Source organism: Pongo pygmaeus, chromosome 1 (genome assembly GCF_028885625.2).
Source record: "Pongo pygmaeus isolate AG05252 chromosome 1, NHGRI_mPonPyg2-v2.0_pri, whole genome shotgun sequence".
In the NCBI taxonomy this organism is placed as follows: Eukaryota; Metazoa; Chordata; class Mammalia; order Primates; family Hominidae; genus Pongo; species Pongo pygmaeus.
In genome coordinates this window covers 21,425,175-21,438,092 of record NC_072373.2, presented here as the reverse complement: position 1 = coordinate 21,438,092, position 12,918 = coordinate 21,425,175, and the positions used below count along the sequence as shown (strand labels likewise).

At 58.2% G+C, this 12,918-nt stretch overlaps 2 protein-coding genes across 20 annotated transcripts; both read right to left on the bottom strand.

The window, feature by feature from the left end:
- Positions 1 to 1,493: 1,493 nt before the first annotated feature.
- Positions 1,494 to 6,196, bottom strand: C1H1orf35 (chromosome 1 C1orf35 homolog). The gene is made up of 8 exons (XM_054467284.2): positions 3,903 to 6,196; positions 3,675 to 3,825; positions 3,398 to 3,443; positions 3,233 to 3,315; positions 3,065 to 3,137; positions 2,837 to 2,922; positions 2,094 to 2,228; positions 1,494 to 2,013 (listed from the first exon to the last, which is right to left on the bottom strand). Exons 1-8 carry the CDS (start codon positions 3,994 to 3,996, stop codon positions 1,893 to 1,895), a joined length of 789 nt encoding a protein of 262 aa, XP_054323259.1. The 5' UTR covers positions 3,997 to 6,196; the 3' UTR covers positions 1,494 to 1,892.
- A 1,266-nt stretch (positions 6,197 to 7,462) lies between these two features.
- Positions 7,463 to 10,182, bottom strand: MRPL55 (mitochondrial ribosomal protein L55). Of its 19 annotated transcripts, none has more exons than XM_063671535.1 (5): positions 10,037 to 10,177; positions 9,212 to 9,798; positions 9,010 to 9,093; positions 8,442 to 8,643; positions 7,463 to 7,694 (listed from the first exon to the last, which is right to left on the bottom strand). In XM_063671535.1, exons 3-5 carry the CDS (start codon positions 9,033 to 9,035, stop codon positions 7,536 to 7,538), a joined length of 387 nt encoding a protein of 128 aa, XP_063527605.1. In that variant the 5' UTR covers positions 9,036 to 9,093; positions 9,212 to 9,798; positions 10,037 to 10,177; the 3' UTR covers positions 7,463 to 7,535. The 19 variants fall into 19 exon arrangements, with proteins under 19 accessions (XP_063527605.1, XP_054323331.1, XP_054323287.1 ...); XM_054467356.2 differs by having other exon boundaries at positions 9,010 to 9,096; positions 9,922 to 10,100; XM_054467312.2 differs by having other exon boundaries at positions 9,922 to 10,100.
- Between the last annotated feature and the right edge of the window lie 2,736 nt (positions 10,183 to 12,918).

The window sequence follows — 12,918 nt, the reverse complement described above, 5'->3', positions numbered from 1 at the left end:
CCCAGGAGATGGTGGGTGGATCAGCCAGCTTTACTCTAGGAAGTGCAGGTGACCGCCTAGGGCCGCCACCTGAGTCCACACCCTCCCCATGTTCCCTCCTGAGTGTGCGGGCACTTCTCTGTGTCTCTCTGTGTGAGAGGCTCTTCCAGCATGGTTGCCCACAGTGACCTTGGTCTCGTTTGCAGTCCTGTTGGGCCTAGCCAGTGAGACCTGGGCCATACAGGGCCGGGGTCAGCAGGCACCATGGAAGACCTCAGCCTCCATCCTTCCCTCTACCAGCCTGCTGCTGAACCCCGCTTTGTATAGCTGGCTATGGGGCAGGGCCACTTTTGGCATACATAGGGCTTTGTGCCAACCAGGGAATGGTCCCTGCCTGAGTGGGCACAGCCCCTACCTCTCCTCAAGATGCCATGCAGCAGGGGGCTGCCAGTCTGGAGGTACCTGTTTCTGGGATGGGGCCATCAGCAGGTCTAAGGTCTGCCTTCTGTTGGGCAGAGTCCCAAAAGAGAGGGCTTCCCTGGCTAGGTGGCCCAACCTTCATCCCCCTTGACAGCACCCAAGACAGCACAGTCTCCACTCCAGTAGCCACCCGAGGGTGAGGGCAGAGGTCAAAGCCACAAGCTACACCTTGGCCAGGGCCCTGAGGAAGGTCTGCTTAACTTCCTTTGAAATCAGAAACAGGCCAGGCGAGGGAGCTCATGCCTCTGATCTCAACACTGGAATGCTGCAGTGAACTGTGATGCAGCCCAGGTGCCATCTGTCTTTATGCCATGCAGCCTGGTGGCCACACATCCTGAACAGCCCTGATCCTTCTTAGGGTCAGGCAGAAGGGACACCCAGCCCACTGCCCCTGGAGAAGCAGAGCTGGGGGATGGGGCAGCAGGCAGTTGGAGGAGCTCCCCAACCCCCACACCCAACTGAGGCTGTGCCTCCACAGACTGCAGTCCTTGACCTCACCTGTCGCAGGGATAGGGCTCTCTGCCCCAGGTTCCCACATTGCCAGCTGAGCACCTGCTTCCAGGGCCTCAGCCCTCCCTGGGTTTTGGTGGGGGCTCTGGGCACACATGGGAGGACTACATTCCCCCAGGACATTAAGAATCAGATGGGCACCAGGGCTCATGCCTGTAATCCCAGCACTTTGGGAGGCCAAGGAGGGCGGATCACCTGAGGTCAGGAGTTTGAGACCAGCCTGGCCAACACGGTGAGACCTCGCCTCTACTAAAAAATACCAAAAATTAGCCTGGCATAGTGGCAGGCGCCTATAATCCCAGCTACTCAGGTTGAGACAGGAGAATCGCTTGAACCCGCGAGGCAGAGGTTGCAGTGAGCTGAGATCACACCATTGCACTCCAGCCTGGGCAACAAAAGCGAAACTCAAAATAGAAAAAAAAAATCACCAGGTCTCAGACTCCTGGGAGACAGACCCCAGCTCCGACCTTCCAGTGGGATCTCATTAACCCCTGACACTGACCTTCCAATTAGGATGATATACCTTCCTTTTAAAATATGTTTATTGAAATACAAAGAGTCAATATAAAGAAAAATAGAGGTCACCATACTTGGCCACAGTTAGACCGCTCATAGGCCCATGGCTGCTGCAGCCATGGGCAGGACAGAGGGAGTCCAGCCTCTACTGGTACGTCTGGGCAGGTTCACCTTCGCAAGGCAAGCCAGGGGCCATCCCCTGCTATGCGAAACCTGGAGGTTTTCCAGGAAGCTGGCTGCTCCAGAGCTAGCTGTCAAGTCTTTAGCCCCACAGGCTGGTGCCCAGAGCCACTTCCACAGGAGCAGCCTCGGGCTTCACCCACACCCGAGGAGCTTCCGAGGCAGGAGGCAAGCAAGGTGAAGAGAGGGTTCAGGGTCCCACAATAGCAGTGAGCAGGGTCCAGCCATCAGGCCTCAGAGCCTCTGTCATGCCACCTGCGCGACGGGCTCCTCCTGTCCCCACTGTGTCCCCGCTTCCTCCTCTTACAGCAGGGGGAGTTGGAGTCGGAGTCGTGGTGGTACCTGGGCCTGGGGAGACCAATGGCAGTCACTCGGAAGGAGTCAACCAGGCCCCCACCCCCAAGAGGCAGACATGGACCAGGGCATACCTCTCAGGAGATGTGGGAGAGGAGGTGGCCTCAGCTGGCCGCCTGTGTTCTTTGTCTTTCTTCTTCTTCTGTTTCTTGTGTTTTCTCTTTTTCTTTTTCTTCTTCTCCTTCTTGCTTTTCCTGTGGCTCTCACAACTACAAGGAGGATACAAGGTGTGCCTCAGACCCAAGTCTTGCAGGCCAAGAGAGTGAACACAAGCAGGCCCCATCCAGGAGATGAAGCCACCACCCACAAGTGCGTCTTTAAATCAGTTAAATCAGACTACAAATTCCACTCCTCAGTTACGTAGTCACGTGGCCAGTGGCTATGTGGGTTATAAACAGATGCAACAGCCCCATCTCCACAGCACGGCCCTGCCCCACCCCAGCCGTGCCCTTGGCGGGTTGACACCTTCCTACCCGCACCCACCAGGCCACTCTTGGGGTCAGGCCCAGGCTCACCACCCGGGAGAAGCCCTGGAAGTGTCACCCACGGCAGGAAAAGGCCCCGCCCCAGGTCCTGTGTGCCCTCCCACGGCACAGCCCCCGACCATGCCAGTACTTAGGACCTCTCTTCAAGGGTGCCCCGAGAAACTCCCCTAGAGAAAAACCTAGGAGTAAGTGGGACAGGAAGTAAAGTAGGGCAGGCCACCGGCCGGGCCGGTGCGCCAAGAGAAGCTGCCACCTGCCCGAGCGGGAGCCGCTCCAGTCCTCCCGAGACCCCCCACCCCGGGGCGCAGCTCGCCCAGTTGGCGCAGCCTCACCTGCTTTCCCTCTGATCCTCCGCCCGCGGCTTCCTCCTGGCCGAGGCTGCCGAGGTCCCGGGCCCGCCGCTCTCTACGCGGTGATGCTGCAGGAGAAGAGAGCTCTGCGGAGGAGTCTGCGGGCCGGCCCCACACCACGCTCCGCAGCGCCCCGGGGAGCTCCGTTCAGTGCCCCCGCCCCGCCCCACTCGTTGGCCCCTGCTGCGGTCAGGCGGGGCGGGGGATTACCGTGAACACAGACAGCCCCAGTTTGGCGGCCTCCTTATCCTCTCGGGACATCGCCACGCGGCCCACGGAGCCACTGCAGGGACACGGCGATGAAGACAGTACGACAGGGGCCCGCCTCACCCGAGCAATCGAGCCCAGTCCTGCCCTCCCCTGGAAACCCGCCCGCACCTGGCGCTCCCCAGCCCCAGCAGCCGGTCCACGCCCTTCTCCTCGGGGTCGCCTCCTTCCCGCTTGCAGACCTCCGCGAAGTCCTGCAGATGCGAGAGCACAGGGAGCGCTCAGGACGGCCCCACACCCACGGCCCTCCACGCGCCCCCCACCCCGGGGAGTTACCTCCTTGCTCAGGCCCGTGGGTTGCTTCTTCACGTTCTTGTAGCCACTGCGAGAGGGCCGGGGCAGCCGTCAGGACGGACGGACCTCCCACCACAGGTCCTCACCCACTCCAGCCTTCGTCCTCAGGGTCCCGCCCGCGCGAGTCCCCGCAGCCCCGCCCCCGCCCAGCCCGACCCCCTGCCCCTACCCAGCCCGACCCCCAGTCCCCGTCCCCGGCCCCACCCTGCCCCGGCAGCGCCGTCCCAAGCACCGACCGCTGCTGTCCGCGGACACTCACAGGGCGGCCAGCAGCGCCTCGCGCTCCGCCTCCCGCACGGCTGCCAGTTCCTCCTCGCGGCTCGGGCCCGCGCACGGCGCCCGGCCCTTGGCGTACCAGGTGAGGTCGCGGCCCTTCTGCCAGCGGCCTACGGGCGCCATCAGCGAGTTGCCTGCGGACGTAGACGCTGTGAGTCCAGCGCCCGCCCGGGATCCCGGAGCCCGGAGCCCGCCCACCGCGCGCACCCACCCAGGTAGTTCTCCCGCTGCTTGTCAGTCTTCACGTCCTCCCAGTTGAACTGGTCCTGCCCGCCGCGCACGCCTCCGCGACTGGAGCCGAACATGGCGCCGGGAAGGCAGTTGCCTGGGGCCTGCGGCTTGCGGCTTGCAACTTGCAACCCGCAACCCGGCACCCGCTACCCACCACAGTCTGACCCAGGCCCGACCCCGCCCCCGCGTCGCGCGCCGTGACGTCACTCCCGCGCCCACTCGGCTTCGCCGCGCGCGTCTGCGCAGCGCACTGCCCCGGATCTGTGCTCCCGCGCATCACCTTCACGTCGGCTTTGGGCGCCTGCGCACTGCGCCTACCCTGCCAGGCGCGGGAACGCCTCTGAACTGGAAGTTTAAAAATGGTTAAAACGGGGCCGGGCGGACTCGCTCTCGCCTGTAATCCCAGCAATTTGGGAGGCCGAGGCGGGCGGATCGCTTGAGGTCGGGAGTTCGAGACTAGCCTGTCCAACATGGTGAAACCCCGTCTCTACTAAAATACAAAAATTAGCCGGGTGTGGTGGTGCACACCTGTAATCCCAGCTACTCAGGAGGCTGAAGCAGGAGAATCACTTGAGCCAGGAGGCAGAGGTTGCAGTGGGCCGAGATCGCGCCACTGCACTCCAGCCTGGGCGACAGAGCGAGACTGTCTCAAAAATAATAAGAAGTTGTTAAAATGGGCCGGGCGCGCGCGCGCGCCTGTAGCCCCAAGGCTTTGAGGCTGAGGCGAGAGGATCTCGAGCCCAGGACATCGCGCCACTGCACTCCAACCTGAACGAGTGAGCGAGACCCTGTCCCATAAAAAAAGAAAAAAGAAAACACACAAGATGCGCCTAGTTAACACTGCCAATTGGTCACTGCTAGTCGCGATTCCATATCGGGAGCTTAACAAGGTAATGACCTTAATGATTTCTGGAATTTCTGAGTATTACCCAGTAAACTTTTGGATGAACCAGCAGCTACCCAGACACCTTCAGAGCACTGGTCCCATCCCTGCCGTGTTAAACTGAATGTGCACCCTAACTCCCATGTGAAATCCTCACCCCAAGGCGTTGGTGCTTCGGAGGTGACTAGGTCATGAGCACAGAGCCTTCATAAAAGGGACCCCAAGAGCTTTGTGCAGCTTTCCACTGTGTGAAGGCAGCGGGAAGGAAGTCTGCAGTCTGGAAGAGACCCCTTACCAGAACCTCAGCGTGCTGGGCACCCTGATTTTGGAGATTGTGACGTCCCCCTGCTTCCCCTTTCCACTTTCATTCCAGTGCTGACTGAGAAACAGAGTCCCTTGGCCACTCTGTGACCTCGCCAACGGTATAATTTCCTCTGCAGACTTGAACCCGAGCCATAGCCATGAATGTTCCCAGGCGCAGATGACAGTATCTAGGTTGTTGCCCAAAACACAGAAAGAAACTGGACCCAGCCTGAGCCAGATTCCTTAAACCCTCATATAAATTCCATTCACCAACCCCCTCCCCACGGACATACCTAGAGAGAACATTCATTTCTCTCACTGCCTATTGCAAGAACTGCTGCAGCCCACTCTGTACAAAAGCCCCACGAATAAATGCTCTGGGCGAATCACCCTGGCATGCTCAATCTGTAGAATCCTAACCAGCCCCATCTCAGGATGGTGTGGGGCACTCCCTTGTGGGAACTCTACTGCCACCACTTTTGGGGCAATTCCAGCCACAGGTTGAACTGGATGAAACACAGGTCTACTGTCCTGTGGGAAATTTCTGTTTCTTAGTGACCCAGTCCATGGGTCAGGCTGTTAGAGCAGCCTGGCAGACAGCCACACGTCTGGCTCATCTATCTACGTAGCAAGTACTGGCTGCCATCTCCCTCGTGAGGCGCTGCATGAGCTTGCATCATGGAGCAGGTGCATGGCGAGGGCAGAGCAGCAGGCCACAGCCAGGCACACAGGTGACTGGCTGACTCCCGGGAAGGCTCACTCAGGTGTAGGGCATCATCTCCTGGGTGCCATTGCGGCTTGCCAGGCCAGGGTGGACTTGGGCCATGTGGGCAGGGCCCAGCTGTGGAGTCTGACCACTGACTGGATGTCAGGTGTGGGGGAGAGGGGATAGCAGGGCCAGGTGGACATTGGGCAGGAGTCCAGGACGGCTCTGAGGCTCTGGTCTGGGCAACTGTGAGGATGAAGCAGCCACCTGTCAACATGAGGACCAGGTTTGTGGGGAAGACCTGGTCAGTTTTGAGCCCATTAGCCTGACAAGCCGTAGGACACAGGAGGAGGGATCACCAGGGTGGAGGTTGCATGGCCTGTGCCTGCTGGGTGGAGGCCCAGCTGGGGGCACTGGTCACAGTGGTGTCCTCTGTGACAGCAGTGAAGCTGGACCCGGGAGGGTGGAGGTCAGGGAGTGGAGGGGCAGTGGAGATCCCAGGGGAACCCACTATAGTGGGAGGAGGCTGGGTACAGTGGAGGAGGGGGCCAAGTGAGTGCACAGAGTGGCCGGGCAGCTGGCTCTATATGCCAAAGGGATTGAGCCACAACTTCAGAGACGGGGGCTCCAGGGAGGCTGCTCAGGAAGTAACCCTGCAAGGCAGAGTCCCAGGCGGCCACACAGCCCATCCATGTGAGGTCAGGCACTGCTGGGTCACAGGGACAGGGGCAGGGCTAGGGGACGTCCCTTGCAGGCTCTTCTCAGCAGAGCTGAAGGCCGGTGGGATGAGCAGAGGGCCAGGAACAAGCTTAAGGGGCGAGGGACGGGTCTGCAAGGTGGGGACACTGCCCAGGCTCCTCAGTTATAAGCACTGTCATCACAGGGGCATGGCAGAGCACACTCTCACCTCCCTGGCAATCCCAGAACACCACTGCAAGAAGTCTTTGTTGGGCACTCCAGGTGTCAGAGAGACAGCCTGCCAGGTGGGACCCAGTAACATCCCAGGACAGGGACAGGAAGCATTCCGGGCCCTGAACTGTCCAAAACCTGGGCTGGTGTGCGTGTGGAAGGTGCCTGCACATTAGCTGGAGCTGGTCCTGAGTGAAATCAGCCTCTGGACAGATGAAGCAGGGTCCGTGGATCTCCCTGGGCTGTGTGTAACTGCAGTGCTCTGCAGACCCCATTAGGAGTCAAGGACAACCAGGGCTGGCTGCTCCTCTGGGGACCCTCCCAGGGCAGGACCTTCCCTGGGGCAGCCTGGGAATGCAGGGCCAGGGCAGGGAGCTGCAGGCTGTGGTCCAGATGGTCCTAGGACTGCCCCACCAAGGTTGATACCTAAGTCCCAGAACACCCAGCCCCTCCTAGGAACCAACCTGAGGGCCACTGTGCTGTCAGAAGGGCAGTCACCTTGGTGCCCCTGAGGCTGGGAGGGCAGAGCTTAGAGCTTGGTGGTGTTGGGTACTGCCCACATGGTAGTCCGTGTGCACCACAGCCCCAGAGCAGTGTCGAAAACCCACAGGTTTGATCTACACCAACCCTCACCCTGCTAGTCCACTGAGCCCTCTATGCTTGAGCTGGTGCCTTTCAGGGGATGAGCTGCCAGTCTGGGGCACACACCAAGTGGGGAGACAGACACAGACTCCAGGTGGCAGCTTCAAGAACGAGTGATTTAAGAACAGCCCTCCCATCTTAGCAACGTCCCGGGGTGGCTGGAGCCACGGTCACTTCTTGGTCCTGGTCCAGAACTGTTGGTAGCGCTCCACATGCAAGTCATCACTGAGCTCCTGCTCGTACTCCTTCCTTGACTGGAGCTGAGCCTCACGCTTCCGCAGCCTGGCCCGGCGCTCCTCAGGGGACAGGGTGTCCAGATCTACGGGCATCTGCAGGGGACAGACCAAGTTTCGTCCGTGTGGATCGAGGGAACTTGAGAGCTACTGGGGGGACACAGCCCAGGGCCTTCCTCTCAACTTATGTCTTCCATCCTATGCTAGCTTAATTTTCAAACATTCTTATTGGTCTCTCCCTTCAAAGCTTTCAATCTTTAAATTGTTCTGTGTTTTCCGCAGATTTGATGTTTTTAAAAACACACAAGGCCAGGCATGGTGGCTCACTCATGCCTGTAATCCCAGTGCTTTGGGAGGCCTAGAGGTGAGAGGATCGCTTGAGCCCAGGAGTTCAAGACTAGCTTGGGCAACACAGAGAGACCCCATCTCTACAAAAAAATCTTTCAAAAAATTAGTGAGGCATGGTGGTGTGCACTTGCAGTCCCAGCTACTCGGGAGGCTGGGGTGGGAGGACCGCATGAGCCCAGGGGATCAGGGCTGCAGTGAGCCGAGATCGTGCCTCTGCACTCCAGCCTGGTTGACAGAGCAAGACCCTGTCTCAAAAAATAAATTTAAAAAATAAAAACACACTACTGTTTAGTCCTATCTAATTTTGGTGCTTAGAGTCAGTTTTGGATCTAAGCCTTCCTCCACTCCTCCAACAACCACCTGCTCCCCTGACTCCTGTCATGTGGTACAGTGACCACAGCCACATGTCCATCCGAAGGCGACTGGCCACCAGCACCCCCACCACAGCCTCGACCCCAGCCTGGCACCTGGAAGCACCTGGAGAGGGAAGCTTACCGCCAGCATGCGCCGCGGCTCCCTGTAGCGGATGTGGATGGTGGAGCCATCCTGCTTCACCAGCAGCACGGGGTAGAGTCGTGCATAAGCCTGGCGGTGCACACGAGTGAGTGAGGCCCTGCTGCTGTCAGCTCGCCAGGAGGATGCGTGCAGGTGGCGGAGTGCAGGTCCAGTGGCCTTCACGGTGCTCTGCCTCAGCCGGCTGCAGATAAACGTGCAAGCACTGGTCAGCCGACAGCGCTGCAGCAGAGTGCCAACATGACTGAGGCTGGCTGTGATTGGGCACTGCCGGGCCATAGGAGACACTACCAGAGCTGGTGACCCGTGCCAGGGGCAGGATGAGCCTCAGGGCTTCCTCACGAGTCGCAGGCTGTGGTCAGAGCTGTTCTGGCCCCCTAGCCAGGAAGAGGCTGCCAGGCTGAGCAAGGGCACAAAGCTTCCAGCACAGGGGACAGTGGACAATAGCGAGGACTAGAGAGGATTAGAATGGCGGTTTCCTGCCGAAGAGATGGGTTCCCTGGGGTGGCCCCTGACAGTAATCCCCAGGGACCTAAAAGTCCATGCTTACCCAAGCAGGCTGCCCACGGCCGCCATTCCTCCTTAGAGCCCCAGTGGCACGTGGAGGTGGTCAGTACAGGCCCTGGCGTGCAACCTGCTAGGCAGAGAATGAAGAGATCTTTTTTAAAAGGAAGGTTCTTCCACTTAATGGGTTCTCATCAAATCCCAGCCCAGGATGCTTCCAAGACACATGTAATCACCACACCACTCACCAACCTCTCCCAGCAACCCTTGGACTTCTCAGAACCGCCTGTAGAGGTTTTTCCAAAAGCAGAACTTGGTCACTACTCCCAAAGATTCTGACTCAGCCTGCGGCGGGGCCCAGGCTGTCTGTTCTGGCCGCTACCGAGTCTGCGAAACCTCTCTGAATGGACTGCAGCCTCAAAAGTGGAGCTGAGGTCATGTCTTGCTTTCTAAGGTCATTGCTAGTTTTAATAAAAACCCAGTGAGGTGAGGATTGTCATGCTTGCTTAAAGGAGAATGGAGGCCCAGGGCTGCTTTGCTGTGACCTGGATTCCCATGGGAGTCTGTGCTGAGGTGTCCGAGGTAAGCCCAGTTTCCAATACTCAGATTCCAGGAGATGAGGCTGCACGGAGGCCGAGCGCCCAGCTTCCTCTGGCGTACCCCTGTCTCTCACCAAGGAAGGGACCTGAAGACAAGTCCGGCTGCCTCTAAAATGGAAATCCTGTTACGTGTCCTATGCCCACATCCCTCTCCCTCGGCCTCACCAGCACAGGAGCCTGGGGCTGGTCCAGGAGGGTCTTCGGGGCAAGCTCCCTCTCCCTTCCTGCTAGACTGCCTGGGGACAAGGGCCCAGTACAGATGCAGCCCCCGGTACCCTTCCCTGCCTCCCTCCCTCCCGACTCCACCGGGAGGGTACAGCGCCCCCCGCCTCTGTTCCCGGCCCACACAAGGCGCCAACCTGCGGCCGCCACAGTCGCTGCGGAGGGGCCTGAGGACAGGCGGTCCCGACTCCCACTGCCCGGTGGAAACTAAGGCCAGGGACGAGGCCACGCAGGAGGTCACGGTTCACTCACTGCGTTGGGTGCTGCGGCGCTGCAGCCCACGACGTCACTGGCAGGCGCTGCGTCGCGCGGTATGACGTGTTCCACGGCAGGGCGAGGCAAGAGTGGGCGGTAAGACACGAAGATATACCCCCCGTTGGGCGGGGCTGGAGCGGCGTGATGTAATCTCGGGGGCGGGGCGAATCCTAGGTGGGCAGGGCCTGCGGGGGCGCTGTGGCAGTACAAGGACCCAGGCGGGGCCGGCAAGGAGGTGACCTCCGTTCCTACGGGGAGGACCAGGGCAGGCCAGCGGGGTCGAGGGGGACCCGCGGGTGTGAGGGAGGACGGAGGGAGGGAGTGCTGAGGGAGGACCCGGGGTGGGGAGCTGAGGGAGGATCCGCGGGGCTGAGGGAGGATCCAGGAGAGCTGATAGAGGTCCCGGAGGGCTGAGGGAGGACCCCGGGGTCCTGAGGGAGGACGCAGGGGGGCTGAGGGAGGACGCAGGGGGGCTGAGGGAGGATCCTTGGGGCTGAAGGGGCACCAGCTGGGCTGAGGGAGGACCCAGGGGTCCTGAGGGAGAACGCCGGGGGGCTGAGGGAGGATCCTTGGGGCTGAAGGGGCACCAGCTGGGCTGAGGGAGGACCCAGGGGGACTGCAGGAGCACCCGGGTGGGGGCTTAGGGAAGGAGGATCCGCGGGGCTGAGTGGGCACCAGCTGGGCTGAGGGAGGATCCAGGGGGAGCTGCGGAAGGATCTGCGGGGCTGAGGAAGGATCTAGAAGGGGTGAGAGAGGTCCCAGGAGGCTAAGGGGGGATCTGCAGAACTGAGGGAGGTCCCAGGGGGCAGTGAGGGAGGATCCACGGGCGCTGAGGTGGGAATCTAGGGAGGCTGAGGGAGGATCTGTGGGGATGACGAAAGTTCAAGGGGGGCTGAAGAGGCACACAGCAGGCTGAGGGGGACCTGAGAGGCTGAAGGAGGATCCGAAAGGCTGATACAGCGGGGCTGAGGGGGGATCCGCAGCGTTGGCGGGGGCTGAGGAATGACCCTGTAGTTCACAGCAAAATGGAGTAATTTATGTCACAACGTAACCAAAATGGAGTGGGGAGGGCCCTAAGGAAGCGGCTGTCACGCATTTCTGAAATGCCAGCGAGGCTCGCTATTACCTTGTAAACAGAGCTTATTCCGGGCATTTCCACTGGCCTGCAGTATTCCAGAAGAGATGTTTGGACCAGGGCAGGCAGATAGCATCGCCTATCTGCCTCAGCGAACCAGGGTCACTTTGTGCAATGAGTTGATGAGACCAGGGCCTTTGTTTTGTGAAAGTTACAAATAAGGAATGAAATCACTTTGTCAGGCCCAGACAAACAGGGCTGGGAAGGACAGGAGGCTCAGGCTTAGTGTCTAAGATAAGAACTATTTGCAAGGACTTTCTAAAAACCCCACAAGAAGCCCTTTTGTGTCATTCGCGGGTCTCCTACTTTGACAAAATTTAGACCATCTTTAGGACTGCAGTAATTCAGATAAGATGCTCAGAATAAACACTTGCCCAGTAACGGCAGCGCCACCAATGAACTGAGGACAACTTTGAGCTTTGGCGTTGGGCCTCTGGAACCCATGAACTCTTTCTAAGCAGCTTCTGTGAACTTCTCCCTTTTCGCTGATAAAAGTTCCCTTTTCACTGATAAAAAGTTCCCTTTACCCTTCCCTCACCAGGAGTGCTGGTGGCTTGCTGTTGTTGACGAAAAGAGTCAAACTCTGTAAAATATTTTAAGAGATTTATTCTGAGCCAAATATGAGTAACCATGGCCTGTGACACAGCCCTCAGGACAGAGGTCCTGAGAACATGTTCCCAAGGTGGTTGGGGTGCAGCTTGGTTTTATACATTTTAGGGAGGGATGAGACATCAGTCAAATACATTTAAAACCTACATTGGTTTGATTCAGAAAGGCAGGACAACTCGAAGCAGGGGTCGAGGGTGGTGGCTTCCAGTTTATAGGTAGATTGAAAAATTTTCTGTTTGACAGTTGGTTGAATTTACCTAAAGACCTGGGATTAACAGAAAGGAATGTCTGGGTTAAGATAAAAGATTGTGGGCAGGGTGCAGTGGCTCACGCCTGTAATCCCAGCACTTTGGGAGGCTGAGGCAGGCGGATCATGAGGTCAGGAGTTTGAGACCAGCCTGACCAACATGGTGAAACCTCCTCTCTACTAAAAATACAAAAATTAGCTGGGTGTGGTGGTGTGTGCCTGTAATCCCAGTTACTCAGGAGGCTGAGGCAGGAGAATCACTTCAACCTGGGAGGCGGAGGTTGAAGTGAGCTGAGATTGTACCACTGCATTTCAGCTTAGGCAATAGAGTGAGACTCCATCTCAAAAAAAAAAAAAAAAAGGAAAGAAAAAAAACATATATATATATGATTGTGGAGACCAAAGTTCTTATTTGCAGAACAAGCCTTCAGGTATTAGGCTTCAGAGAGAATAGGTTGTAAAATGTTTATCGGACTTAAAGTCTATGTTGATGTTAATGCCAGAGAGGTATAATGAGGCATGTCTGACCCCCACTTCTTATGGCTTGAACCAGTCTTTGAGGTTAAATTTTAAGAGTTCCAGGCCAGGTACGGTGGCTGACACTTGTAATCCCAACACTTTGGGAGGCAGAGGCGGGGGAATCACTTCAGGTCAGGAGTTTGAGACCAGCCTGGCCAACATGGTGAAACCCGGTCTCTACTAAAAAAATATACAAAAATTAGCCAGGCATGGTGGTGCGCGTCTGTAATCCCAGCTACTTGGGAGGCTGAGGCAGGAGAATCACTTGAACCCGGGAGGCAGAGGTTGCAGTGAGCAGAGATCGCACCACTGCACTCCAGCCTGGGTGACAGAGCAAGACTCCGTCAAAAAAAAAAAAAAAAAAATTTT